The following is a 25,694-nucleotide window of genomic DNA, read 5'->3' on the forward strand; positions in this document are numbered from 1 at the left end:
CAGAGGCGAAGGAACACAGCTCTGTCAGCTGGTAAAAAGAAAAGAAGCTGCAGTGTTATACTAAAACGATGAAACCATCGGATAAGCCTACTCCAAGGAACTAGTTTCTTGTCTAGTTTTATTTTTTTATTGAATTAAATGACGTAGCTAATATTCTTCTGATCAAATTTATGATTAGCGACTGCCAGTGAAAGAGGGCTGTGTCATTGAGAAGGCAGGACACGTCAGGAGAGAGAAAACGCTGGGAAGCTAACGTTACAAATTCTATTAACATTACAGCTAACTCATCTTACACAGCTAGGTCGCTAGCTACTAAAACCATAAAAGCATATCATCCATATCGGCCTCGTCGTATATAAGTGTGGTCAAGCTGGAACAGATATCGTCAACCAACGCTTGGATCAAGGGTAACGTTAGCCCCTAAAAGGTGAAAAGTGATTTTATTTTTTTCCTGGTCACTGTATCCACTTTTAATATGCAACGTTAACATAAGCCATCTCTTTGACTGCATTTCATGAATTGTTGTTGAAATATATGAAAAAACCTATATGTAGTTCGCTCGAATAATGAAAAGACTGACTAAACGTCGTCGTCTTTCTGCATTTAAAGGGTGACTAGCTGACGTTACATGGTAATGTTAACGTTAGCTAGCTAATGTTAGCTTGCTAACTAGCCAGCTAGCAAGCCTTTGCCGAAAAAAAGGAAGGCATTTTTTGAAGGGAGTATGTCGCATTATTCTGCTTTGGGTTTGATCGCTAAAACCATAGAGTGTGGGAGGGACGTGCATGGTTGTATTGCTTTATAAAAGGTTACCAAAATCAGGGTCTGCTGGGTAGGTAGGTAGCCGGTCAGTCGCCACTGTCGGGTATGGTTGCCGGGGGTTGCCTATATTAGCTTTGCCAGCTAGAACTAGCCAGGCGTATTCTGTGGGAACGTCACGAGGCTATAATTAGAGAGCTAACGAACGAGTCAGAATGTAATCGAGTCAGCTACCAGTTGTGAAGACGAACCAACTGTCTTTGTTTCTGACTACACTTAACTAATTATGTTCACGCTTAAAGGGTCTGCAAACCTATTCCATTATATGACAGAAGTCGCCACATCATTGCTATAGCCACAGCTATTTAGATAAGTTACAGATAATGTGGTTTGATTGAGACGCTGAAATGAACATCAAATGACATTGTTTTTTTCTCCAGTCTAGGACCTAAAGGCGACGGGATCGAATATTGCGTGGGGGATAAGAGAACTGCACCAGATAAATGGGGGATTACGGGTTTGGAGTCCTAGTGCAAAACAACACTGGTAACAAGTCTGCTTTCCCAGTAAGAATACACCCACATCTCCAGCCTCCTCATCACCACCAAAACACCTCTCCAAGCCCTGCCACCTTCACGAGCAGTAACACTGCAGGGAATGGCAACAGTAGTGGGTCCCCCTGGCTGTTCCCCGCCACCAATGCCCACAGCAGCATGCAAGATGAAATTCTTGGCTCTGAGAAGACCAAAGTGCAGCAACAGGAAATTCAAGAAACACAAGAGAAACAGCAACAGCAGCAGTCGCAGTTGTCCCCAGCCCCTCAAGAAAGCGGGATCATATCAGAAATGGACAAGGCTCGATCTGAGGAGGGCAAGGGTGAAGGTAGCCCCTCGGACGTTAGCAATGGCAAGGAGAAGCTGCGTCTCGAATCTCCTGTGCTGACGGCCTTTGACTACCAAGAGGCCCCAGGACTGGGCACGGCTGCCCAGTCCAGTTCTTCCTCCTCCTCCCTGACCAGCTTCAACAACTGGTCCGCTGCTATTCCCCAGACCCCAGCTTCCACCATCATCAACGAGGACATCAGCTTCTTCAACCCGGCTGCCTCAGCCAACAGTGGGCCGCTGCTGTTCCAGAACTTCTCACACCACGTGAGCCCGGGCTTCGGGGGCAACTTCTCGCCCCAGATCGGCCCCATCTCGCAGCACCACCCCCCGCACCCCCACTTCCAGCACCCGCATAGCCAGGCGCACCCCCAGCAGCACCGCCGCTCCCCGGCCAGTCCGCACCCGCCGCCGCCCTTCCCCCACCGGAGCGCGGCGGCAGCCTTCAGCCAGCTGCCGCATCTGTCTAACAACCTGAGCAAGCCCCCGTCTCCATGGGGCAGCTACCAGAGCCCCTCACCCTCGCCCTCCTCCACGTCCTGGAGTCCCGGCGGGGGTTACGGGGGCTGGGGGGGCTCCCAGAGCCGGGACTACCGCAGGGGCCTGAACGGCGGTATGCCTCCCCTCAACTCCATCTCACCTCTGAAGAAGACGTTTCCCAACAACCACGTCGTGCCCTCGCAGAAGTACTCCCGCGCCAGCCCTGGCTTCAATCCAAAGTCCTGGATCGACGAGAGCGTAAGCCGGAGTGAGAACATCTTCCCCTTTCAGGTGAGAGGCCTTAAGCCTGCCCTCCCGTCCTTCTCTTCACTCTTACACCCTCCTTAGGTCCCTGACTGTCTTTGCCCAAGTAGAAGTATGTACTACAGGGAACAGCATGTTATTTCGGATGACACACGTCGACTGCAATGTTGATTTTGCTAAATCTAATTTGCTTGTCAGTGCCTGTCTGGCTGTGGTGTGATGATGATGAAATCATGTGTACTGCAAGCAGGGAGCACAAGAGAAGGGTGGGGGTGGTAACGCTGGGAACGCCATTGGCCCCGATGACTAACGGAGCTTTCGCACTCATAAAAATTTAAGAAAGAATCAAGTGCCCCATCTTACGGCAGGCCCCAGATGCTTTTACAGTGTGGTCCACGGAGAAGAGAGAGAGGTAGAGAGAGATGGGCAGTGAGAGGGAGAGAGATGGATAAGCATTTCTGGGAAGGAAAAAATTAGAGGAATACATTCGCTGGAGCCATATAGCCTGGCCTAATTTTTTTTATTTTTTTTGTTTCATTCATAATTTCGCAAGTAGGTGGTTAAGGATGATGCGGTATTGCGTCTGTCACATCTTCCTATTCATTAAGCTGGCGGAATTGTCTGGAGAGGCAAAATGCCCGTGTGCTTATTTTATTGATCACGCATGGCGAGCGTGACAGCAGTGCGGGGGAGGGGGGTTGGGCTGTTCGTGGAACCCCGGTTGAGGAAAAAACTGGAGCGAGCGCTGCCAGAGGATCTGATGATGTTCACACAGCTTCCTGCCGGGCCCCTGCATCATTAGCCTGTTCTGTATGGTATAGCGAGCTTCTGCCTTGTGTGATCTAGCCTGGCGCATCACGTGCATCCAACTGAGGCTGCCGTTTGTTTTGCATACGGCTGGCTTTTTAGCACATTTCCCCGCATTGCTGTTTCTTATTCTGGCTTCTGTCGCTGCTGCTGCTGCTGCTTTTTATGTAAGATTGAGTGAACACAGTTGAAGTGTTGTATGGGGTGTACAAGGTAGATCACGTCATAGGATAAGTGGAAATTTGTTATTCACAACAGTGTCAAGTCTGTTGGCTGAATTAGTGTTTTGACTGTGTGTGTTATGATCTGCTACAAGGTCTTGGTAGAACAAACATTTTTCAAAAAGAAAAGCCAGTCCTGCTGTTTCCAATTTAATCAGGCTGTTTGTGTGATGATCTTGGGTAGCCTGAAGTAACCATCTAAAGCTGCTTCTCATTTGGAAAGCTGTCACTGGGTTTTTCTGAACAGCAATGTTTTATTTGTTTAATGTGGGAGACAGTGAGTGATTTTTCTGAAGACCTAGCTTGGCTTTACGTATGATAAGGAGACCAGCTGTAACTAGAGTTGTTCCATTCTGTCAAAGCAAACATGGCCTAATGGTTAACAACAGGTGAGGCTCAAGATGGCTGTAGTTTGACCTTTCTGTTTTAGGCATTTGTCCTATTTTTCTTTTAGTAATAATGATTGTGATTCCAGGCAGTTTCCAAGACGTATGTTCCTGGTAAGTGGGCACATAGGAAGGCATCTGACTTTAATTCATCTTGTTGTGAACACACAATTGGCATTTGGTGTGAGTAGCTGAATGTCAGTGAAGATTAGGCCCACATCTCCACATATTCCCTAAGTAGAAGGCCCTGAAGTTAGACTTGACACAATAGCATATAGTGTGGTGTACAGGCCAGCTGGTTGCAGTAGCTTGTGTGTCTTGTTGGATATAATATGAGCAAAGAGTGGTGGTGCTACCGAGACCAGAGTGGAGTCACGACCAAGACTATCTGAACTTATGTGTGAAAATAACTGCTGTCTCTGATTAAGTCTGTTGGCAAGATGGCCTATTCACTCACGTGCGCACTCGGGCATACACAAGTATGACGCACACAACCTACACATTCATTTTCTTTCATACACACACACACACACACACACACACACACACAAACACTGAGTTGCCAGCACAGAGCCTCATTTAAGAAAGCCTATATAACAAACAGGGTAGAATTTAGAGCTGGTGAAATGGTCTGGTGATTGAGCGTCGAGGCTGAGTAAGCCCATGATTAGAACCGTAGCAGATATTAAAGGCTCTTCTCTCTCCAGGCTTGCCTGCCTCTCCTCTCCTCTCCTGTCTCTGTTTATGTATTTAGCATGAGAAAAGCCGCTATTGTGCTGCCTACATGTACCCAGGGCCACCATTACATGCCATGGTTAAGCGTCTCCACCAAAGGGCTAGTAGGCCTACTCTAGCTTTTAAAGAGACCTGTAAATTCATACACACAGCCACACACACAAACACATCCACACACATAGCCTAAACACACAGTATGTCTTGTTTTTGCCATGGTTGCATGCTGCACCTTGTTAAACAAAGTGTTGTATTGTGTTGAGCTGCATCATCTTTCTTGCTTTTTGCTCTGCACTGGACTAGAGAAATCTGCTGGAGTTTGTTTCTCTGGGTACATCCCATAGGTAGGCTTTATTCTGGCAAGCTTACGGGCAACCTAACGGCTGCCTAAAAATTTTTGCTTTCTTGCCGTCTTTTTTCCCTGAGGAAATATCTCCGAACAAGGCAAAACTGGTCATCTTTCCATGTAGTTTAAAAGCTCTGACGCTGTCAAGTGAGATTTGATTAACACAAACATTACACCCACCACACAAACTGAATTGGGAGAGTACGGACAGGCGTCCCAGGTCTTTCACTCTCTAAAGCCTGGGCATCCTCTTAGCAGGGCGTAAGCGGCTAAAGCTCTCCCTGACTGAGTGTGTGTGAGTGTGCGCGTGTGGGAGCAAGGCCCAGCGGGGGCATCCGCCCAAGAGCCTGTTTCCCATCAGTTTTCCCTCGGCCACCTCTGGAGGTGCGTGCAGGGCACTAGAATACAAAAACGTCAGCCATTTATGGTCTGATGCAAGTCCCGTGCAAACGTGTTTTGGTGGACGCTTCGCGTTTCCTCTCTTTGCTGGGGCTTGAAGGGTCAACTCATTGCCATCCTGTCTCCACCCTTGTTCTGTTTATTGCAGATTTCGAGAGTTGTTTGACAGAACATGTTCATGTTAGCAGGGCCTTCAGTGTGTGTGTGTGTGTGTGTGTGCACATGCATAGAGTGTGCCTCTGTGACTGCTTGCAGTGTTCTCTAGGCTGGGACTGTTTTTGTTTTTTTTGGTGGCAAATAGCTCTTGTATTCCCCCCTGGTTCCTTGCTGGGTTTGACTGTAAAGACTAGATCAGCCAGTTCTCAGTGGTACTGTCCCAGTAACGTATTTGAAAAATAATAATGGCCGAAGCCACCAGAAGACTAGGTGAAGCTCAAAGGCATCATGTTTGCTTGTAATGGTCTTGGTGCTTTAAGTATGATGGGCTCTCTTCCTCATACCTGGCAAGCAAATGCACAGTGAGCACAATGCTAACACAGCAGGTTTGCAATAGATCCTTGGCCCCAGCCAGAACCGAGACCTATCCATACCCATCATCCATTTATCACCCTGAACTGCCTGTGCTTCTGTAGTTCTTCGCTTCCTTCACAGCCAACAAATCATGCGGCTCTGTTTAGCGCTCGCGTGGCATGTTTGAAAGAATAAGTATGCACTTGGAGAGAACGCATAATTTTGCATATATAAGCGTGTTGAAAGGGGCTAAATTGGCCAGTCTTTCAAGCTTGGGTTCACTAGGACTTTCCACCATGGACTTTATCGAAAGGGGTGTTAAACATGTGAGAGGCACACGCTTGGTAGGTCACGCATTTAGCTAAATGTGACGGCAGTTAGGGCTAAAAACTGCCTCTGGCTACTGTCTTACTAAACAGCATTGTTTTAGTGAGCCATTAAATACTTCCACCAAGTGGAAATGCCAAGTAATCACATTTATGCTGCCATAAAGCTAAGGTAAATTCTCAAAGCAAGCAGAGCCACCCTCCAATTTATTTTACCCTCATCCTGTTGATTCAAGGATGTTTTTTTATCCTGATGGTTATTCAACTTGTTCAGTCAATTGTGATGAGTCCAGGCCAGTCTTGAGAGATGAGTTTGAAGTCCAGTCGGTTTCTTCCTTGGAAGCATCTGAGTCACAGCTCTTGGCAGGTGTCTTGATCATTCCCAGAGGAGCTTGACCTCCAAAAGCCCTGGCTAAGAGTTTATTTGTGGGTGCTTTCTACCAGCCCTGATGATTTGGCCTACTCAAGCCAACTAGCCTTGCCAGTCTGTCATGATGTCACTGCAACAGGAATCGTGACTGACTCAAGCCATTAGCTGTGGTTAGAAGCTCCGCAATTAGCCGTGCATAAATAGCCTGGAATCGGCGAGGATCAAACTGACGCTGTCGGCCTTTACAAGCCTCGCTGTCTGCCCCACTGTCTCTCGGCAACCTCCCGCAGCTCGCTCTGACACACGGGAGGGCATGTAACAATATGACAATAGAGGTTAAAACGCAAACAATGAAAGGGCTAAGTAATGCGGGCCAGGCGCCGGGGCTGCTTAGATGATAATGAACAGCAGATAAGCAGCGGTGACCCGTGGGCTGTTTCATGGGGCTAAATGACTGTATTAGTGAAGGCGATATGTGAATGTCGTGAAAGGACTCCCCCCCCCCCCCCCCCCCCTCCTCTTCAACCTCCTACTCGCCTGTGTGTTCATAGGCTTAGCAGCAGGGCAGGGAGTGATTTTGATGTGGAAAGGCTTTGAAATACCTCCACCGGCAATAATGTCAGAGACACACACACAAACACACACACACACACACACACACAAATTGCAGCATCAGATATTAAGCCCACCACCCCCACGCTCACCCTTTTTCATTAGTTTAGCGGTGACATTTCAGATTAATGTTGTTTGAAACACCCTTCACGTGCTGCTCTACATCACCCTCGTCACAGCCCTTCAGCACGGGTCTTTCTCAGAAAATGCACTGTCAAATAAATAAATAAAAGTCTTAAATAATCCACCAGTTTAAGGCAACTGAGTTGGGCTGTGTTATTGCGAACTACAAGGTCATCTCAACCAAGAAAGGGGAGGGAAAAAACGTGCTTGGTGGACAGACGTCTGGCTTCATCTGGAGTTGCCGGTTAAGCAGCTACTAATTATAGCCTCACCTTGCAGAGTACAGAAATGTAAAAATAGATGTCTGGACGATCCTGTATCGGGAGTCGCCCTTTTGAGAACTTCCTCTCCGTCCCCATGGGCTTGATATGTAGTTTCACCTGTGGAGTAAATTCACCTTTTATAAAATTATAAAAAGGTAAGAAATGATTTGCTTTTGCAGTTGCCTGCAAACCTGATGAAATGCTTTGGACCAATATCTCAACTTGGCATTTACAACCTACAAATGTGTCTGTAGTGTCAGGCTATTTGTTGGTCCCTCTTAACAACTCAACTGGCTTTAACCATTTTAGTCAATCGTTTTTTTTCCCTCCCAAGTAGTTCGGTTTCATGGCTACACAGTTAACATAATTAGATTTGAATTCATTCATTTCAGCAAAGGCTTTTATCTAAAGTGGCACAGCACTGATATATATATTTCCCTGTTCTTATTCTATGGCAGGCGGGGGGGGGGGGGGGGAGGCAGCAGCAGCACAGGGTAGAGTGAGCTGTAGAATATGTGAGAGTGAGAGAGTGTGTTAGACAGTAATAGGAATAAAAGGGTGATATGAGGAGAGCGAGAGCGAGCGAGGGTAAAAATAGAATGTGTGAGCATATGCGAGTGAGCGAGAGAGATGGGAGTGGGGCAGATTGACCTCCACTTGTAGTGGAGATGATTTGGTCGGTCTGTGCCGTTTTAAGCACTCGTACGGCACACTGTACATTGCTGCCGCCTAAGCCGTAGGGGGATGAAGAGATCCATGCACATGCCGGTCTGTGACGGTGGGGAAGGCCGATCAGATGGTTAATCGCCATGTCTGCCAATCCAGTCAGTCGCCTAGCAACGGGAGCTACGCCCATGGAGAGGCCGCGGAGGCTGGCACGCGTTGGGTGAAGCTCGGCATGTGTTGCATTGTCATGTGTTGCTATTGTTGGCTGGGGAATACAACAGTGATGTGCTCATTCAAAGAATTTGGTGTAAACATTTGATATCAGCCATATGTGGAAAAGGAATGATTATGACAGTTATATTTTTCCGGACAAAGACATTAATGCAACATGTTTGTTATGGTTAAAGCTTTGTTTGTGATCCATACTGTAATTTTCTGTTAGTGTGCCATAGGGCCTGGGCAGTAAAATGTTCAGGCCTTATCTAGCCTTCTAAGTTAACCAGATGTCATTCATGTCAGGCTGTTGATTATGTCAAGTTGTATACATAGGCCTTATAATAACAAGTATTATGTCAAATGTCATGAACAGATTGTTTTGTCCTAGAAGTATTACAGAAAGTGGATCATTTAACATTTGACAAAACAAGATACATTATTGTGGATTTATCATCACTAAGCTATATCTGTGAATTAATTGTGATATTTATTTAAGGTCTTATCACCTTGCCCTATTGTGGATAATAGTAGGAATTCCTCCTGGCTCATTCAGGTGATCTAAAGAATATCCTTAGTGGAGGACAGAGACAGTTAAAGGTTTTAACTCTAGGAAGCTGCCAGCTCTCTGCTGCGCCGTTAGTGTAGCGTCACGCACCAGCTCCTGTTGTGGAGTGTGGAGCCTGGTGCAGCGTGTACTAATGGTGTGCAGCTTTAATCTTGCAGGGGGAATTGTGTTGCATTAGCCTGGCGAGATCTGTACCGTTTCATAGCAACTGCTCCAAGCCGACAGAATCGCCCCGGTTCCATCTCCTTGCGGAGGAGGACATGGTGATGGTGAAATGCAGTGTGAATGTAGCCCACTGAAATATTCAAACCATTAGGTTGGCGTTTCACAAAAAGATTTGGGCAATGGTTTTTAGGCATACGTGGGCCGTCATTCTACAAGTAGGCTATATAGACCTAGGCTATCTTATGACTAGTCTATGGGTTGTACGTTGAGATCTCCTCTCCACACCTGAGCTCTCCTATTTCACTGGTGTTTTAGTGTTGAAGGGGTAGGGAGTGAATGGAAGGCTTAAAGTGACCATGAATGATCTGTAGGGATCGTGGCCCCTCAGGGCTCTACACTAACATTTTTTTTCAGGAGCACTTGTGCGCCCAAGTTAAAAAATTTAGGAGCACAGACAAAAATTTGGGCGCACAGTCAGTTCTCTACTTAACTTACACATAATCTAACATTATACTGCAGCTAACAGTTAAACATGCCAGTGCACCAATTGCGAATATTAAGAATGACTGACAACATTTAGGCTGCAGGAAACAGGATTTTAAAGATCAGTGCCTACTTTATTTTCAGTCTGTTCTATTTTCCTACATTTTGTTAATGTACCGGTAAAATAATATAATACATTGCCATATTTGCATTTAGCCTGTATATCAAGTATCCTGCCAAATGTAGGCTAATTTATTTATTTGTGAATCAATCTATAGCTAATCCAAATATGCCCATGGTGACCTATCTGACTGCATACTGCCTAATAGGCTACTACTACTAAAACAGTCCATTTTCTCTTCCACAAAACCCAACATGGGCTAATCAAGGATATATGTTTTATACTTTTAGTTTTTATTTGAAATAGGCCTATCTGCATTGATGGGGGCAGTAGGCAAACGTTAGGCCTACTTTCGTTTTGCACTTAAGCTTGTATTCGGTGTAAAAAAACATGCATGCGTGGAAAAAAAGGCATGTAAGGTTACCTTTCCTTCTCTCACTGCATTCTCAGAATCTCATCCTGTTCCTCCTATATCCAATGAATTCGGTGGATAGAAGAACTAATTTCTTCAATCTTTGCATCTTGGCTGGCTAGTCTTAACTTTCCGCTTTTTCTGCGCGCTCTTGGATTTGATAGAAGCGACTACAAGCGAGTCACAACGCGAAACTGCTAACGTTGATGGGAGGTGTAGTTTTTATGGTGCATTCGCGACGTGATTCTATGGTTTGCACCAGTAATGTTTCTCGATGTTGCTGTGTAGACAAACATTGACAAGTCATTCGCACCAGTGCGCCTAAATATTTTTTTGCACTCGCACGGCATCATTTGTACTCGCATGTGCGAGTACCTGCCCCTACAGTCACGCTGAGTTGGATGTTCTCTGACATTGTGTGCTGGCTGTGATGGTGTGTCGCTTCTGCCCAGGCAGGTTAAACTGGCCACGAAAAGCGTCAAGGGAAAATGTCAAGTGACTTTTTCTATTCGTGTGGCGTCAACAACATATTGTGTTGCGTCCACATGACGTCAGGCTTTTCTTGTTTAATGGCAGCCCTCGTGTGTGTGTGTTTGTGTGTGTGTGTGTGTGTGTGAAAAAAGTCCAGTGTTGTGTGATAAATGTGTTATCAGACTGCCACGTTGAACTGGAGCTTAAAGCCAGAGTCGAGGGCTTTCAGCTTTTAGTTACTAGCGTCAGCTGTTTCTGTTCGCCTGTGGAGTTTAAAGTACACGTCAATCATTTGCCTGTTCTGAACTTCAGCCCTGCAGTGCAAATTTCATTAAATATAATTAGAACGTTAATGTAAAGTATGTATTTTTCAAGTTTCCAGTAATGTACCCTGAAGGTTTAGACGACAGGGACCGCTATTTTGAGAATAAGTTTGAGTTCGTAATTTTAAGTTGGTTTTATCACCATAGCACTTGGATTAAAACTGTCACACTCTCACACTGTTAGTACACTTTACATTCTGAAGGGTCTTTAGACTACAGATGTAACCCTTGTGTTTTGAAGGACCACTGTTGTACTTGACAAGAGACCCCTATATTAATCAATTCCTGTCCTTCACCTTCTCTCTCTCTCTGTCTGTCTCTCTCTCTCTACCTCTCTACCTCTCTACCTCTCTCTCTCTCTCTCTCTCCCTCTCCCTCTCCCTCTTGTCATCCATCCCTCTCACTCACACAGGAGCGCACTCGTTCATTTGATGGCTTCAACATGCATTCGCTGGAGAGCTCCCTCATCGACATCATGAGGGCTGAACAGGACACCCTTAAAGGTGAGGGCCGATTGGCATGAGAGGGCCGCACCGGACACTGCACTGCACTGCAGAGAGGGAGCATTATGTATTCAATACGCAATGGAAAAACAACAGCAACCAAAACCAGCATAATGTAGCCTTGGGCTGAGAGGACAAGAGTGAGGTAACTCTGTGAAGTGTGAATACTCTTATAATGAATAGGTTTATGCATGATTAACACCCGTGAGTGATGTTTTGAGGTCTTTTTAGGTTGAAACATCACTGATTTGTTTGGTATAACAGCTTCAGATAAAGATGTTGTGTCTGCATAGAGCATTGCTTCTTCCTTTCTCCACTGCACTCCCTGACCACTGGCACTGGCAAGGTCTCATATCAGATGTCACTTTGTGACTTCCATTTTGTTTTGATATAACACACACACACACACACACCAGGAGATATTGCTTCTGGTTCCGTCTCCTTCACAGTATTTTAGGTTCTGATATTGTCTTTTGCTCTTTTTGTGTCTACTTCTGCTTTATGTGTCCCCCACCCCATCCTCTCTGTTTCCCTTCCTGGCTCTTGCCTCTGGTCACCTGTTTTAAACGTTCCTGGAGAGTGCCGCAGCTGTCCCCGGTGTGTTCTGTTCCTGGGTTTGGAGCGTGGCAGCCCAGCAGCTATGAGGCTTCATGGGTAGACTAGAGCAGCCTCAGCCACCCTGACCTACAAAAGCCAGCCGTGCAGCTGAGGCATAGCTCCAGGCTGGAGCTTCCACAGGGCCCTGTCTCGCCATGGCAGGCCCAGGGACGAGCTCCTCTGCTCGGTGTGAGGGGCAGTGGTAGTCCCCCCACCCTCCACTTTACTCTTCCCCTTTCTATCCCCCTCTACATTTTGCGCATTTGTGCAGTTTGCCACGCTGCAGGGTTGGTGGCATAGTTTCATAGCGATGAGGTCGATAATGAAGATGGATGAAGTGCTTAGCCTCTCTGGTGTGGTTTTTCGGCCAAATTGGGCCAAAGACTGGGAGATGCTTGGCAGAGAGGTATTCTACAAAGGATCATAAAGCCTGTCTCCTATTTGCATGCGACATTTGTAGAATCATCTAAAGGGACCAATTCACTGCCTCTATTGTGCCATTTTCAAAGGTGCTGTTTTGAAAAGCAGATAAGGTTTAATTTTGACAGGGTGTGGTTGTGTTTGTAGGAGGGGAACTCGCCCCCTTCCATCTGAGCTCCATATCCAGAGCAAACAAGCAGCAGATCTGCAGGTTACTCACCAGATAAACTGTGGGCCCAATGGAACTGGAGCCCAATGCAGTGGAGCAGCTCAAACAGGGAGTGCGCTTGTCAAAACATTTCAGCCCGCTCCACTTCAATTTTCTGAAGAGCAGCCTGATATTTATTTAGTCAATATAATTCTCATGCAACATTTTTATAGGCAGCCATGTTGCGACCAGACACCAGCTGCACACAGAGCGCAGCAGAGTTCACTTGCAATGTCCACCTCCTGCTTTGATTGAAAAAAAATAAAAAATGGAAGATCAGAGCCAGGCGTTGCCTTTGAAGAAGCACCTGAACATAATATAGGCCTGCCTGGTTCATAGGGTTGCCATTGGAATGCAGGCGGCTCTACCAAAGTCCTTATAGGCAAGCCTCGTCGCTCAGCAGCCATCTTGGCAATGACTCCAGCAGGCATCTATTTTGGGCAAACGGGATTAGGCTGTGTAAATGAGTAGGAAGACTCATGAATCCACATAGAATGGACAAAAAGTCCCTAAAACAACATTGCTGATATCATGGTTTAAATTGCACGTCAATTGCTTAAACCTTTCAATAATCACTAGGCATAAATGCAATGTGGAAATACATGAAATGCTGAGGTAAGGCAAAATGTCAAATAGTCTGATCGGCTCTTTGTAATGCATGGCAGCGACTGGCACCTTAATGCAGGGGCTTACCTGGGCTTCAGCCCAGGGGCCTCGACCAATGAGGGGCCTCCTAATAATAATTATGATAATCAATAATAATAAACGGCGTCCATGAAAACAGAAGGCATAGCAGGTAAATATCGTAGCAAATAGCCTGGAAATGAAACCGCTTTAAAAACATGTATTTCACTTGTCTCTCAGAACATGGGCTGTGGCGCAAATAAATGAATTAGTGATCTGCATCTCCGTTCACCAACTGCTAAGTTTGTGCTAACCCATTCGCACATATAATAGTCTATGTTATGTTTTCTCCATTGTTAACGTGAGATATGTCTTCATGTGGTGTAGTGATAATGCATAAGGTAGCCATGTTAACGTCACATGAGCCAGCTTGTTCTGTAGGCGAAAAGTATTTCTGTCCCTCCCAAACTGCGTTAAACTGGTGTGTTAAGTAGACAGAATTTCAAAAAAACTCCTGACACGACAAACACATGCACTTTTGAAAAGCTTTTAAACGTCCATATGTGTACCCATCTTTTAACTTAGCCTACAGCCAGTGTTGTAAGTTCAACGCTTGTTTTCGTGCAGTAGGCTAGCCTTTTTGATAAGCGAGGTCATGGGTAGGCGGACGTGATTCGAGGGCTTTCTGTTCCTGTTTATGTAAAGGTCTTACATAGGCTGAATAATGATAGGCTACACTGCATGTTATTAACCAAAAGCGCACGCTATGTGTCGGATCATCATTTAATCATAATTAATATTTAGGGGGGGGGGGGCCTTAAAAAACATATAGCCCGGGGGCCTCGGATGGTATTAAGGCGCCCCTGATAGCAGCTCTTCCATAAACAGATCGGCCATCTTTGTTACAAATACTTTTCGGTGATTTGTCTCCTCCCTTATAATGTGCTGCAGGAACTTAGTCCCTGTTTTGGTTTCTTTTTGTCCACCTGGTCATTTAGGCTAATACTTTAATAACATGACATTTCTCCATGCTTATGATACCACTGCATTATGCTCATAGATCAAGTATGCACACAGAGTGAAAAGTCATTAAAACTTAACACATGAGTATAAATGATGTATCTTACAGTTTATTCCCTTTAGGTCATATAGAATCTCATAATTGCATTGTCTGATAGCCTGAGGTCCCCTATGTTTCTGCTGATTTGCTGTCTTCCATCAGTTATTGCTTTTCTCATTGGTAGCTTACTGCAGTACGCAAATACAGGCAACAGCACTACGAACAAGATATGCAACACCATATCTCTGCATCCTCTTAAAGAGCAAGCAAAAGAAAAAAAAAAAAATATATTGGTTCCATAAAAGTTTGCTTTGAGTGCTGTCCAGCATTGTTCCTCTGCCTGAAAAGGTCTCTGTGTGTTCTTCATGGTGTGCTGGCACGGGCACAGCTTTGGCCAGTCCACTAGTCTGCCCTCTGACGAGAGAGAGAGAGAGAGAGAGAGAGAGCCAGCCAGCCAGCCAGCCATAGCCACATGCCAGCCACAATGGCTTTACTATGGGGCATATTTCTCCCCTCTGTGTGCCCCCCTCCAACCCCCTTCTGCTGCAGGGCCACATCATGGCGCAGTGGGGGAGGGGAGGTGAAGCAGCACTCTACCGGACCCAGGCCTCCGACTTTGGCCTGGTTTAGTGGAGTTAGCTTAGAGTCTGTTAATGGTGTTTTTGTACACAGGTGTTGGAACACACACACACACAGGCCCACACACACACATCCATATGCTATATTTCATGTTGGTAAAGCTGGTAATGATTTATTCTCTCCTTTCCTTAAGGCCGGCTTGGATTCACACACCCTGCTGGAGACAGTCCTTTGCCCATAAATGGTACGTAAATAGATTTTATTACCATTCAGTGCCGACGGCTCAACTCCGTACAAAAAAGGATGGATGCATAGAAAGAGGGTTGGATGGATGGAGGGAGGGAGGGATGGAGGTTGGATGGAGAGAGGCAGGTTGTATATGTTGACTTAGTCAGCGAGATTAGTACTTTGTTTGCACACGGGGAACAGGCCTGGGTGGTGTACGTCTGCTTCCCTGTGTTCTTCATTGTTTTCTGTATGATTCTCTCTTTCTCTTTTTTTTTCTCTCTCTTTCTCTCTCTCTCTCTTTCTCTCTCTCTCTCTCTCTCTCTCTCTGAGTGACACAGCCACAGTATGCCTGTGCAGTATTTGCATCTTGGCCAGAGGAGGCGTAATAAGCACCCTGAGACTCCTCCGCAGTCTCCATTAAATGACAGAGTGGAGCTCTGGACGTAGCCGGGGGGGGCGGGGGCAGACTGGGCGTCACTTAGGTCATGGTGCGTGTCAGGGAGGTTTGCGGGGTGTTGACCTAAGTGTGTTTAAGAGGAGCTTGGTCTTTGCAAGTGAGGCCTATATTGGGATAAGCCACCCAGTGTATTCTTGTGTTAAATTTAATGGGGGGCTCTTTAAATCTCTTTTAGCCGTTTCTGTGTTCATCAGTGTTTTATGGATGCAGGATAGCAGATTGTAGTTCACTAAAACTGATAGGGCTGCTTTATTTAATGTAGAATTCTGGATTTTCCACCTGCAGGTCTTTCCTCCCACATTCCTGACCTGTGTGTTATTTGAAGGGCTCGCTGTTGTTTTTGGTCAAACAAATGAATGTTGCAATTGCATTGGTTTTTTTTTTTTTTTTTTTTTTTTTGGAACCTCAATACAAAATGGATTCACAGTTAGATTCACAGCGCATCTCTCTAAATTGAAGATATTTGATTGAGCCTGTGTATTGATGAACAGTTTAGCAGTGCCCCATTTTGTGAGTGAGCTCAGAGATTTTATGGGATGACAGATATTTGTTCTGATATTTCACTTCAACCGATTCTTCGAGTAGACAATAGCCCTTCAGTCAATTCCAATCTTAGAGCCAGCACCATTTACTCCAAATTGAATTGCTATTAGGCCTCAAAAGAGATGGGATTAAATAAAAGTTTGGATTAAATTGAAGATTATTGTTCAGCGCATGTTTTCTGCAGGATTTGACAGATTATCTCTAAAGGGGGCAATAGCTTGATGTTGCCTGCTCAGATAATGACCTGAAGGTTTTATGGGACATTGGGGGGATTTTTGTACATTCATGTTTGTCCACTCATGGGTCATCTGTCTTATTTTACAAGCAGCAAGGAATTATGGGAGGAGACGAGGTAAAGGAAATCATTTTAAAACCTTTGAAACTTGAGCTTCACAACCATTTCTCTTTTGATTACTACTGAACAAATAAGAATGACTGAATGTACTGCCCTCTGAGGCAGCCTGCATGATGTGATTTTGGTGGAAATCATCTGAAAAGGAACTGTGCATGCAGCTGTGGGGTGATATTAATCAGTCTGTCGTGTGTGTATGTGATTTGGTGTTTCTGTGCATTTGTATGCGTGTGTGGGACATCGGCCGGTGTTGTGTTCTTGCTATGAATATCTAATGAAGGGCAAAGATAACCCATGTCTGGTGACTGAACACACACACACACACACACACACACACACACACACACACACACAGAGACAGACACACACACACAGAGACAGACACACACACACTGAGACAGACACACACTTCTCATGTTGCGGCAATGGAACAGTAGTGTCACGCAATTGGATCGGGCCGGCATGCGTTTCCAGTGCCTGCTAACTGCTGTAATCATATGGAAATCAGACCTTGCTCTCGTAGGTTCGGATCAGATGCCCATCTAACTGTTCCGTGTGTGTGTGTGTGTGTGTGTGTGTGTGTGTGTGTGTGTGTGTGTGTGTGTGTGTGTGTGTGTGTGTGTGTGTGTGTGTGTGTGTGTGTGTGTGTGTGTGTGTGTGTGTGTGTGTGTGTGTGTGTGTGTGTGTGTGTGTGTGTGTGTGTGTGTGTGTGTGTGTGTGTGTGTGTGTGTGTGTGCGTGCGTGTGCGTGTGCGTGTGTGCGTGTGTGTGTGTTCCACGTTCTCCTGCCCCACTTCACCTGACGGACGTCCGTTTCTGGTTTTGCTCCGCAGGCCACTCGTCCCTGTTCCCTATGGAGGACGGCTTTGGGGAAGACGAGCGCGGGGAGCAGAGCCTGCCCGGCCTGGGTTCCCCCCACTGCTTCCCCCACCAGAACGGGGAGCGCGTGGAGCGCTACTCGCGCAAGGTGTTCGTGGGCGGCCTGCCCCCGGACATAGATGAAGGTGAGACTGCTTTTTATAACCAAACCCCAAACTCTCCTCAGTTTCTCTGTCTCTTTCTCTCATCTCTCTTCTTTCACGCTTTCTCTCTCTCTCTCTCTCTCTCTCTCTCTCTCTCTCTCTCTCTCTCTCTCTCTCTCTCTCTGTTTCTCTCTGTCTCCCTCTCATATGGCTCTTTGGTTATCTAGAACGATGCCATAGATACACAGCCATTCATGCATCCCTCATTCACACACATGCTCACTGCTCACTGTCTCTCCTCAAAAACAAACAAGCGCACAGACACAGTAAATGTTGTCTCTGATCACAAAATGCATACTATGGCCCTCAAAGGCTCAACGTCCAGGTGTTCCCAGATGAGTCAGTGACTAAAGTTCACAGAGGCTCCATTCAAAAAAACAAATTGGCGCTGGCTATAACCCAGTTGTCGTCCTCCTTAGCGGCCCTGGCCCTGGCCTTGTAGGAATCCTCCTTAATGGATTGTTGGACCTTTTTAAAGGAACTTCCATTCAGTCCATCTGTTCTGGATTGGGAAGTTTTCCATTCCTGTCCGAGCAGGGCACGTCCTCCTGTGCAGCATGTGGCCCCGCACTGTTTATCTCCAGCAGTGGATGTAGTTTAGACTGTCAGGTGTGCTGGAGTGTTCGCTCCTTTCCTCCATGACTATCTTTTTTAGCGTTTTTTCCCCAGTGTGAAATTGCATGGCAATTAGGAGCTAGGGCAGTAAAGTGACTAGGGCTGTCACTTTACGTTCGAAAATCGATCGCGCAATCGATTGGACCAAACACCACAAGTTTCGAAAACTAAAATAGGGAATCGATTTTAACCAAATATGTACACTATTAATTTTAAACAAATAAAAAAGATAGATGTAACACAATTCACAAAAAAGAATATAAGAATATAAAAGAATTCCGAAGTGCGAAAGCTAAAAAGAAAATTCCCAACAATTTTACGCACCGGAAACGGCTGTTTCAATCAGCTGCTGTGCTGCTCGTGTTTTGCCAAAAAATGGAGGACAACGCAATCAACCTGTGCGACATGTAGAGAGACGAGTGAGGCCTAATAACTTGAGGAGTTCAATGTGGAAGTACTTCGGATTTTTGGTATATCAAACTATGGAAAAGAACAAAGCGGTAGGCTATGCAAACTGTGCAATCGAGTTCTACGTAGGCGAAATTTGTTTGACATTTCTAATCGTAAACACAGACACAGCTACGTTGAAGCCTGGAGTCATGTTTGTCACTAATGTAATGGCATTCCACTCGGCTTATTGTTTTTCGAGAATGTTGCACTCCTGTTTGTCATTGTGCACGAAACTTCACGCCTATAAATCAACAGAAATATTGCTGGCTTGTGTCTACAAGCGCCCTCTTTACGTTTGTCCCTAATGCCTGTTAGTTGTTTGTGGATTTGCCTATATTTGGCGTTGAAAATGGAAACGTCTTTGTCTCAAAAATCAAAATGTCTCAAAAATCAAACAGGATTTTTTCACAAAAGTGACAGCCCTAATCCACACTCACTCTGTATTGATTTAAACAGCCATATCTGTTACACCTGTCTTTATATCTCATGCTAATCAAACTTTTTTTTTTTTCTTTATCGCCATTCTCTCCCATTTCTCTCCTCACTCTTTGTCCTTCTCCTTTGTCCTTTCTCTCTTTCTTTCTATCTCTCGCTCTCTCTTTCTTTCTCTCTCCCACTCACTTCCTCTGTCCTGTCTTCCAGATGAGATCACAGCAAGTTTCCGTCGCTTTGGACACCTCTTTGTGGACTGGCCTCATAAGGCCGAGAGCAAGTCCTACTTTCCTCCCAAAGGTGAGTGTCTCATCAGAGGAAAATGAGGGGGCTCACAGTTTAAGATGCCAATTACCTCTTGATGGTCCACTTCTTTGCCACTTGAACAGCATTGAGTTGGGTGGCAATTGTGTTTAGAAGGCCTTCACTTGAAATATCAACATTTTACTTTCTAGAAGGATTTTCATTCATTGTATTCACTCATGCTTCTTTCTTTCTTTCTTTCTTTCTTTCTTTCTTTCTTTCTTTCTTTTTGTCTCTCTCTCTCTCTCTCTCTCTCTCTCTCTTTCTCTCTTTCTCTCTTTCTCTCTCTGTGTGCGTGCAGGTTATGCCTTCCTGCTATTCCAGGATGAGAGCTCTGTACAGGCCCTGATTGACGCCTGCATTGAAGAGGATGGAAAACTTTACCTCTGCGTGTCCAGCCCCACCATTAAAGACAAACCAGTGAGTCTCTCTATCTTTCTTTCTTTCTCTTTCTCTTTCTCTTTCTCTTTCTCTTTCTCTTTCTCTTTCTCTCTCTCTCTCTCTTTCTTTCTCTCTCTCTCTCTCTTTCTCTCTCTCTCTTTCTTTCTGTGTTTCCCTTTCACTCTCTGACACTCTCATACGTACACACACATGCGCGCGTATGCACGCGTATGCACACACGCACGCACACACACACACACACACACACACACACACACAGTCTTTTCCTCCATGTTCTCTATCTTGTATGAATTTTCACATTCTTACACACCCAGCATACTGTACCAATGGCCTCTTATGATGCACTATGCAGAGGCGTTAGTTTTGTGTTGCTGTGGGTGAAGCTGTGTTTGTGTTTGTGTGAATCAGGTTCAGATCCGGCCCTGGAACCTGAATGACAGTGACTTCGTCATGGACGGCTCTCAGCCTCTGGATCCCCGCAAAACCATCTTTGTTGGCGGAGTGCCCCGCCCTCTTCGTGCAGGTAACTTGACACCAGCCGACTCGTGTAGAAATGGAGATTGTGTGCAATGACATGTATGGGTATACTGGCCTATCAGGAGGAGCTCTCTGTTTTGCCTCTAGGAATTGTGGCCAGATTTTGAAAATATCCATTTTGGGGAAAACACACACAAATGCTAAATGATAACATGTATATTTGGAATGTTAGTCTCCTTAATTATGACCAAAACATTGTTCTTTCTTTCTTTCTTTCTTTCTTTCTTTCTTTCTCTCTTTCTCTCTCTCTCTCTCTCTCTCTCTCTCTCTCTTCCCCCCCCCCCTCTTCACTGTGCAGTGGAGTTGGCTATGATCATGGACAGGCTGTATGGCGGCGTGTGCTATGCGGGAATTGACACTGACCCCGAGCTGAAGTACCCCAAAGGAGCAGGGCGGGTCGCCTTCTCTAATCAGCAGAGCTACATAGCGGCTATCAGCGCTCGCTTTGTGCAGCTGCAGCATGGGGAGATCGATAAACGGGTGAGCTGGGGGCCCTTTCACACACACACACACACACACACACACAAACACGCCCAGTGCACCCCCCCCCCCCCCCCCCCCCTTCAACACACACTGTATACACATCATTCACAGACAACATAAAGCATGCATGAGAACCTTGCACACACACCCAGCATAAGCCCTTAGCAGATACATGTGGGTGTCTAAATGTTGTTGCCTTTGCAACACCCAGTGTTTGGGTGGCCAGGATCCCTCCCTGATACAAACAGTTGCTTGCTCATTCATCCTGTCCAATTTGACATGCAATTCTGGTTCTCTGAAAGGTTAAGATAACATTTAGAGAACATAGGAGGCTTAGGAGCCTTAAGAGTCTTGGGCTCTCCAACAGCTTTGTGTGTCTCTGCATTCAAATACTCACACATTTAAATATTCAACTATTCAAATACCCCACTATTCAAAGTCACATTCAAATATTCCAATATCACCAAAATAAGCAAAGGCTTTATTGTTCTGGTATATCAAGTTTTTCAAAGCATTATGTTTTTAGTTTTCTTTGTTTGATTGTACACACGGGTAGCAACTAAACTTTGTTTTCATTCATGGTTGCAGAAACTCTTGTTAGGGCCTCTGTTTTGTGTGTGTGTGTGTGTATGACCACCTGTGCTCAGCTTATCTCTGTGGGAACCTACTGCAAAAGGGCCTTTCTCAAGGTTTGCTTCCCCTTCATTCAAAGAGTCAGTTATTGTCTCCCAACAGGGAACAACCTGAGTTAAGCCAGTTAAGTAATGTCATATTGGAACCGGGAGCTGGCAGACCTACCGGCTTGGCTTAGGAGATTACTACCTGTCCAAAGCATTAGAGCTCTATAAACATGAGTCATAGTTTTTCCCACATGCTTGATAGGTTGACATCATTTAAGGCCTTCTGGTTTGAGGGCTTCAGATTGTATCTGTGTGTCTTGTGTTTATGTTTTGTGTACTTCAAACTGAATGACATTCTTTCTATCTCTCTCTCTCTCTCTCTCTCTGTGTGTGTGCGTGTGTGCGTGTGTGCGTGTGTGCGTGTGTGCGTGTGTGTGTGCGTGTGTGCGTGTGTGCGTGTGTGCGTGTGTGCGTGCGTGCGTGCGTGCGTGCGTGCGTGCGTGCGTGCGTGCGTGTGCGCGTGTGTGTGTGTGTGTGTGTGTGCGTGCGTGCGTCCACAGGTGGAAGTGAAGCCATACGTGCTGGATGACCAGCTCTGTGACGAGTGCCAGGGCACGCGCTGCGGAGGCAAGTTCGCGCCCTTCTTCTGCGCCAACGTCACCTGCCTCCAGTACTACTGCGAGTACTGCTGGGCCGCCATCCACTCACGCGCCGGCCGAGAGTTCCACAAGCCTCTGGTCAAGGAGGGCGGAGACCGGCCACGCCACATCTCCTTCCGCTGGAACTAGAAGGAGAAGAGAGTGAGTGAGGAAGAAAAGGTGTGAGAGAGGGGTGAAGAGGAAGAGAGAGAGAGAGAAAGAAAAAGAAAGAGAGAGAAAGAAAGAAGGGGGTAGCAAAGGAGTCGCAGAAACATTGTATAAATAAATGCACTTTTCTGTTGCTGGTTCCTTTAGTTTAATTTAAAGATTTTAATTTGTAACTTTAATATATATTTTAAAAGTCAAACCTTTGAAAAGAGGAAAACAATGGATTTTTATTAAAAATTGAAAGAAAGATGTATGTACACAAAAAACAACTCATTTCTCTATTTTTTCCATTAGAATTTATTTTTCTGGTTTTAGTGCAAATTGAGTTGTGAATTTTATTATTGTTGTTGTTGTTATTATTATTATTATTATTATTATTATTATTATTATTATTATTATTATAAATCCTCCCTAAAGTTTGATATTCTTAACCAATTGGCTCGACCCACTATGTGTGAAAAATCCATTTAGATTCGCAGTGTCTCTGCACCATCATGGCTGTGTGAAAGGTGCACTTAGTTCTTTACCTTTGAGTGGAGATATGACGTTAGATCCTCAGATTTAAACCAAAGCGCAATCACTTTTGGTTTCTGTAGAAAAGGAAAGAAAAGAAAAAAATAGACGAAAATTTAGATTTCTGACTTCAGATTTTACAGATTCTCTAGAAGATCAAACGACCTGAACATTCGCTCATTGAAAGGCCGCGCTGATTTTGTTCTCTGTGTGATTTATTCCCCCTTCCCCCCCCCCCAGCAGGTGTTTTTGGGGTGCGCTTTGACCTCCATTTTTGACATGCAAAAACTAATACCTCAAACCTAGCTGCTAATGTTATGAGTAACATGTAGAGCCCCAGTCGGTCTCTTAACTCCTCTCTCTGTCCCCCTCACACGCTACCACCACCGCCAAGGGAAAGGACGTCGGCAAAGGCACTTTGATTTCCCAAAACACTGCTTTGTCAGTTTCCTGTGATTTTTTTTTTTTTGTTTTGTTTCCTCTTTTCTGTCTTGTTTTAAACCCTGCTGGATTTGGAGAAGCTCAAGTGAAGAGAGGAGCAGGGTGATGCTTTTTGGGGAATGTACAGTTTAGCCATGCAGTGATATTGGGATACTTAGAGACCCACTCATATATTTATATATAAATACCAGGTGTACATATACCAGGTATACCATACCATATATATATATATATATATATATATATATATATATATATATATATATATATATATATATATATATACCTGGTTCTTCTTGACATGAGGGAACAGTTTGTCCATGTTTATTTCATAAGACTTTTTTTTGTTTTCTTTCATTTTAAACCCTGAAGCGCAACTATACTACCCAGTCCCCTCCATATGTGATGCAAGTCTCAATCTAAGCAAAGACCCAAACCGAGAGCAGAGAAAAGGACAAGTTACAGTGACCGAGAGCAGAGAAAAGGACAAGTTACAGTGACCGAGAGGAGACAGAAAGCACACCGGAGAGAACGGTGTGTGTGTGTTCGGGAGAGGGAGGCAGTGTGGAGACTAACACTTTGCTGAAGTAGCTCCCTTCTGGGGATTTAGTCTCTGTCTATTTACCTCTGTCTCTCCCCCTCTCTCTCTTTGTTAAGCAGAGCTACAAAGACCAGACCCCAACCAAAGAGAGCAGTCAAAAAGCCAGGGACACTTTGCATTTTTTTCCCTTCCTTTCTATCATTATCATCCATCTGTCTTTTCCTCCTTGCGTGTACTCTGTCTTTCGTCAAGTCTTTCATTCTGTCCCCTAATTTCCCCTAAAACAATTGCTTAAAATTGTGCGAGATCCAACTTTTTTGGTATCCCTCTCTGCGTGAGAACCTTAAGGAGTCCAGAGAAACCAAAGATTGGCCTTGAATTGATAAATGGTGCAAGTCAAAATCCATGGCAACACTAGTGAAAACAACCAAACCGACCCTGCAGCCTGGCTCACGGGCCTTTCTACCGCCCCCCCCCTCCCCCCTCTTTCCAAAGGTCAAAATGGAGAGATGAGTTGCTTAAGTAGTCTTGTGTTGAGGAGTTTGCAATAGGTGTCTGATATTGAACAGGTGTTTCTTTTTTTCAAGTTGGTTTATTTTGTTTTTGGTTGCAGTAGTATTTGGAAATTACAACATAACGATACAACAAACAGGATATATAATTGGCATAGAATCGACAGGCTTACTTTATCTGAATCTGCTAGCTTGTAAATGTCAGGGAGTTAATGCTGAACTATAACTTGATACACTAGTGAGAAACTTATCCTCGTGTTGGCTGGGTGGTGCTTCTCTGCGCTTATTCAAAGTCATCACTATAGCTCGGGGGTGAGGGGTGAACACTTTTAGAAGTTTAAAACACTTTTTGAAGAATTTGCTGTTGATGAGATGATGAAAAGATTATTTTATACATGGCCTGCTGATTTTTGGTACAGTGTTTTCTAGCTAAATTATTTTGTCATGCACATAGAAACATTTATTATGCACTACTTTTCTAAATATTTCTTTTTTCCAACAGTCATTTTAGGCACATTTTTCACAAATGGGAAAACTCCTTTTTGCAATACCTCAATTTTTCACATTGTGAAAGGTAGCTTTTATACTTTTGTTACTGAGAGAACTGCGTATATGGAAATTTTCCTTTTAAAGAAAAAAGTTAAGTGATTTTAATATATATCATTTTAAATTATGCTTTTTATACATTTCAGTGCTGCGGAAACTATAAAACAAAGTGTGCACTTGTGTTAATGCGACTTCTGCAGAGGAGGGATCAAAGTGTATAGCTTAAGGTCTTGGATCTTGTACACTAGTTGAACAGGAAAAAAAGTATAATAAATTGGGGAAAACATAGCAGATAAAACAGCATGGCGTGAACACATCGTCTTTTAGAAATTGAATGTCATTGTTTTGGGTAAAAATGGCTAACCTAGGTGGTAAAAATGGTAACTTTATTTTTTTTCTTGCGTTTCCATAGCTGGAATCTAACTATTATAAGGAGAATGCAAAATTGATTCATGTTAAAGCTGACTCTCGTATCAAAAGAATGGATGTTTGGTGTTTAGATATTTTAACATTTGAAAATATATATTCTTGAACTGCCAACTAGCTCCTATTGTAATCCTTAGCATGCATGGAAGGAAAAAAAAAGATAAATAAGTACAATTAACTATTGAAATTAATTGTTGTGGTTGTGCACCAGATGTTTAAAGTTTAATTTGTTAAGGACACCCACTCCCTTTCATATGTCAATCTATACATCCTGGCCCTCTCCCCCCCCCCCCCTCCTTTCAGGCCTCTGCAGAATCCTCAAAAAATAAAAAATAAAGAAAAAAAAAGTAGCAGTGTTGTAACATCAAAAAAGAAATACACTGTTAAAGACCTTAGACTCATCCCTACTATCTGTTTTTAAGTACGTAAATACATTTCTTTCTTTTTTTATTTCTTCATTTTTCTTTGTCTTTGCGGAAGGGGAACTTTAAGACTTGAATGTGGTAGATGTTGCAAGTTAACTTCGAGTTGTTATGTGCAATACTTTTTTTTTTTTTTTTTTTTACTTTTTCCA

The 25,694-nt window shown here is 44.5% G+C and overlaps 1 protein-coding gene across 3 annotated transcripts; it reads left to right on the forward strand.

Moving 5' to 3' along the window:
- cpeb4b (cytoplasmic polyadenylation element binding protein 4b) lies at positions 1-25,694 on the forward strand. 3 transcript variants are annotated; one of them, XM_076275065.1, is made up of 11 exons: positions 1-427; positions 1,200-2,411; positions 11,314-11,404; positions 15,086-15,136; positions 16,449-16,472; positions 17,305-17,475; positions 19,201-19,290; positions 19,595-19,713; positions 20,104-20,218; positions 20,531-20,712; positions 21,896-25,694. In XM_076275065.1, exons 2-11 carry the CDS (start codon positions 1,263-1,265, stop codon positions 22,121-22,123), a joined length of 2,220 nt encoding a protein of 739 aa, XP_076131180.1. In that variant the 5' UTR covers positions 1-427; positions 1,200-1,262; the 3' UTR covers positions 22,124-25,694. The 3 variants fall into 3 exon arrangements, with proteins under 3 accessions (XP_076131180.1, XP_076131181.1, XP_076131182.1); XM_076275066.1 differs by having other exon boundaries at positions 1,205-2,411; XM_076275067.1 differs by lacking the exon at positions 16,449-16,472.

Source organism: Alosa pseudoharengus, unplaced genomic scaffold (genome assembly GCF_046254945.1).
Source record: "Alosa pseudoharengus isolate Yale_2024_CS ecotype anadromous, Long Island Sound unplaced genomic scaffold, YU_APseudo_1.1 YU_APseudo_1.1_scf_8, whole genome shotgun sequence".
NCBI classification, from domain to species: Eukaryota; Metazoa; Chordata; class Actinopteri; order Clupeiformes; family Clupeidae; genus Alosa; species Alosa pseudoharengus.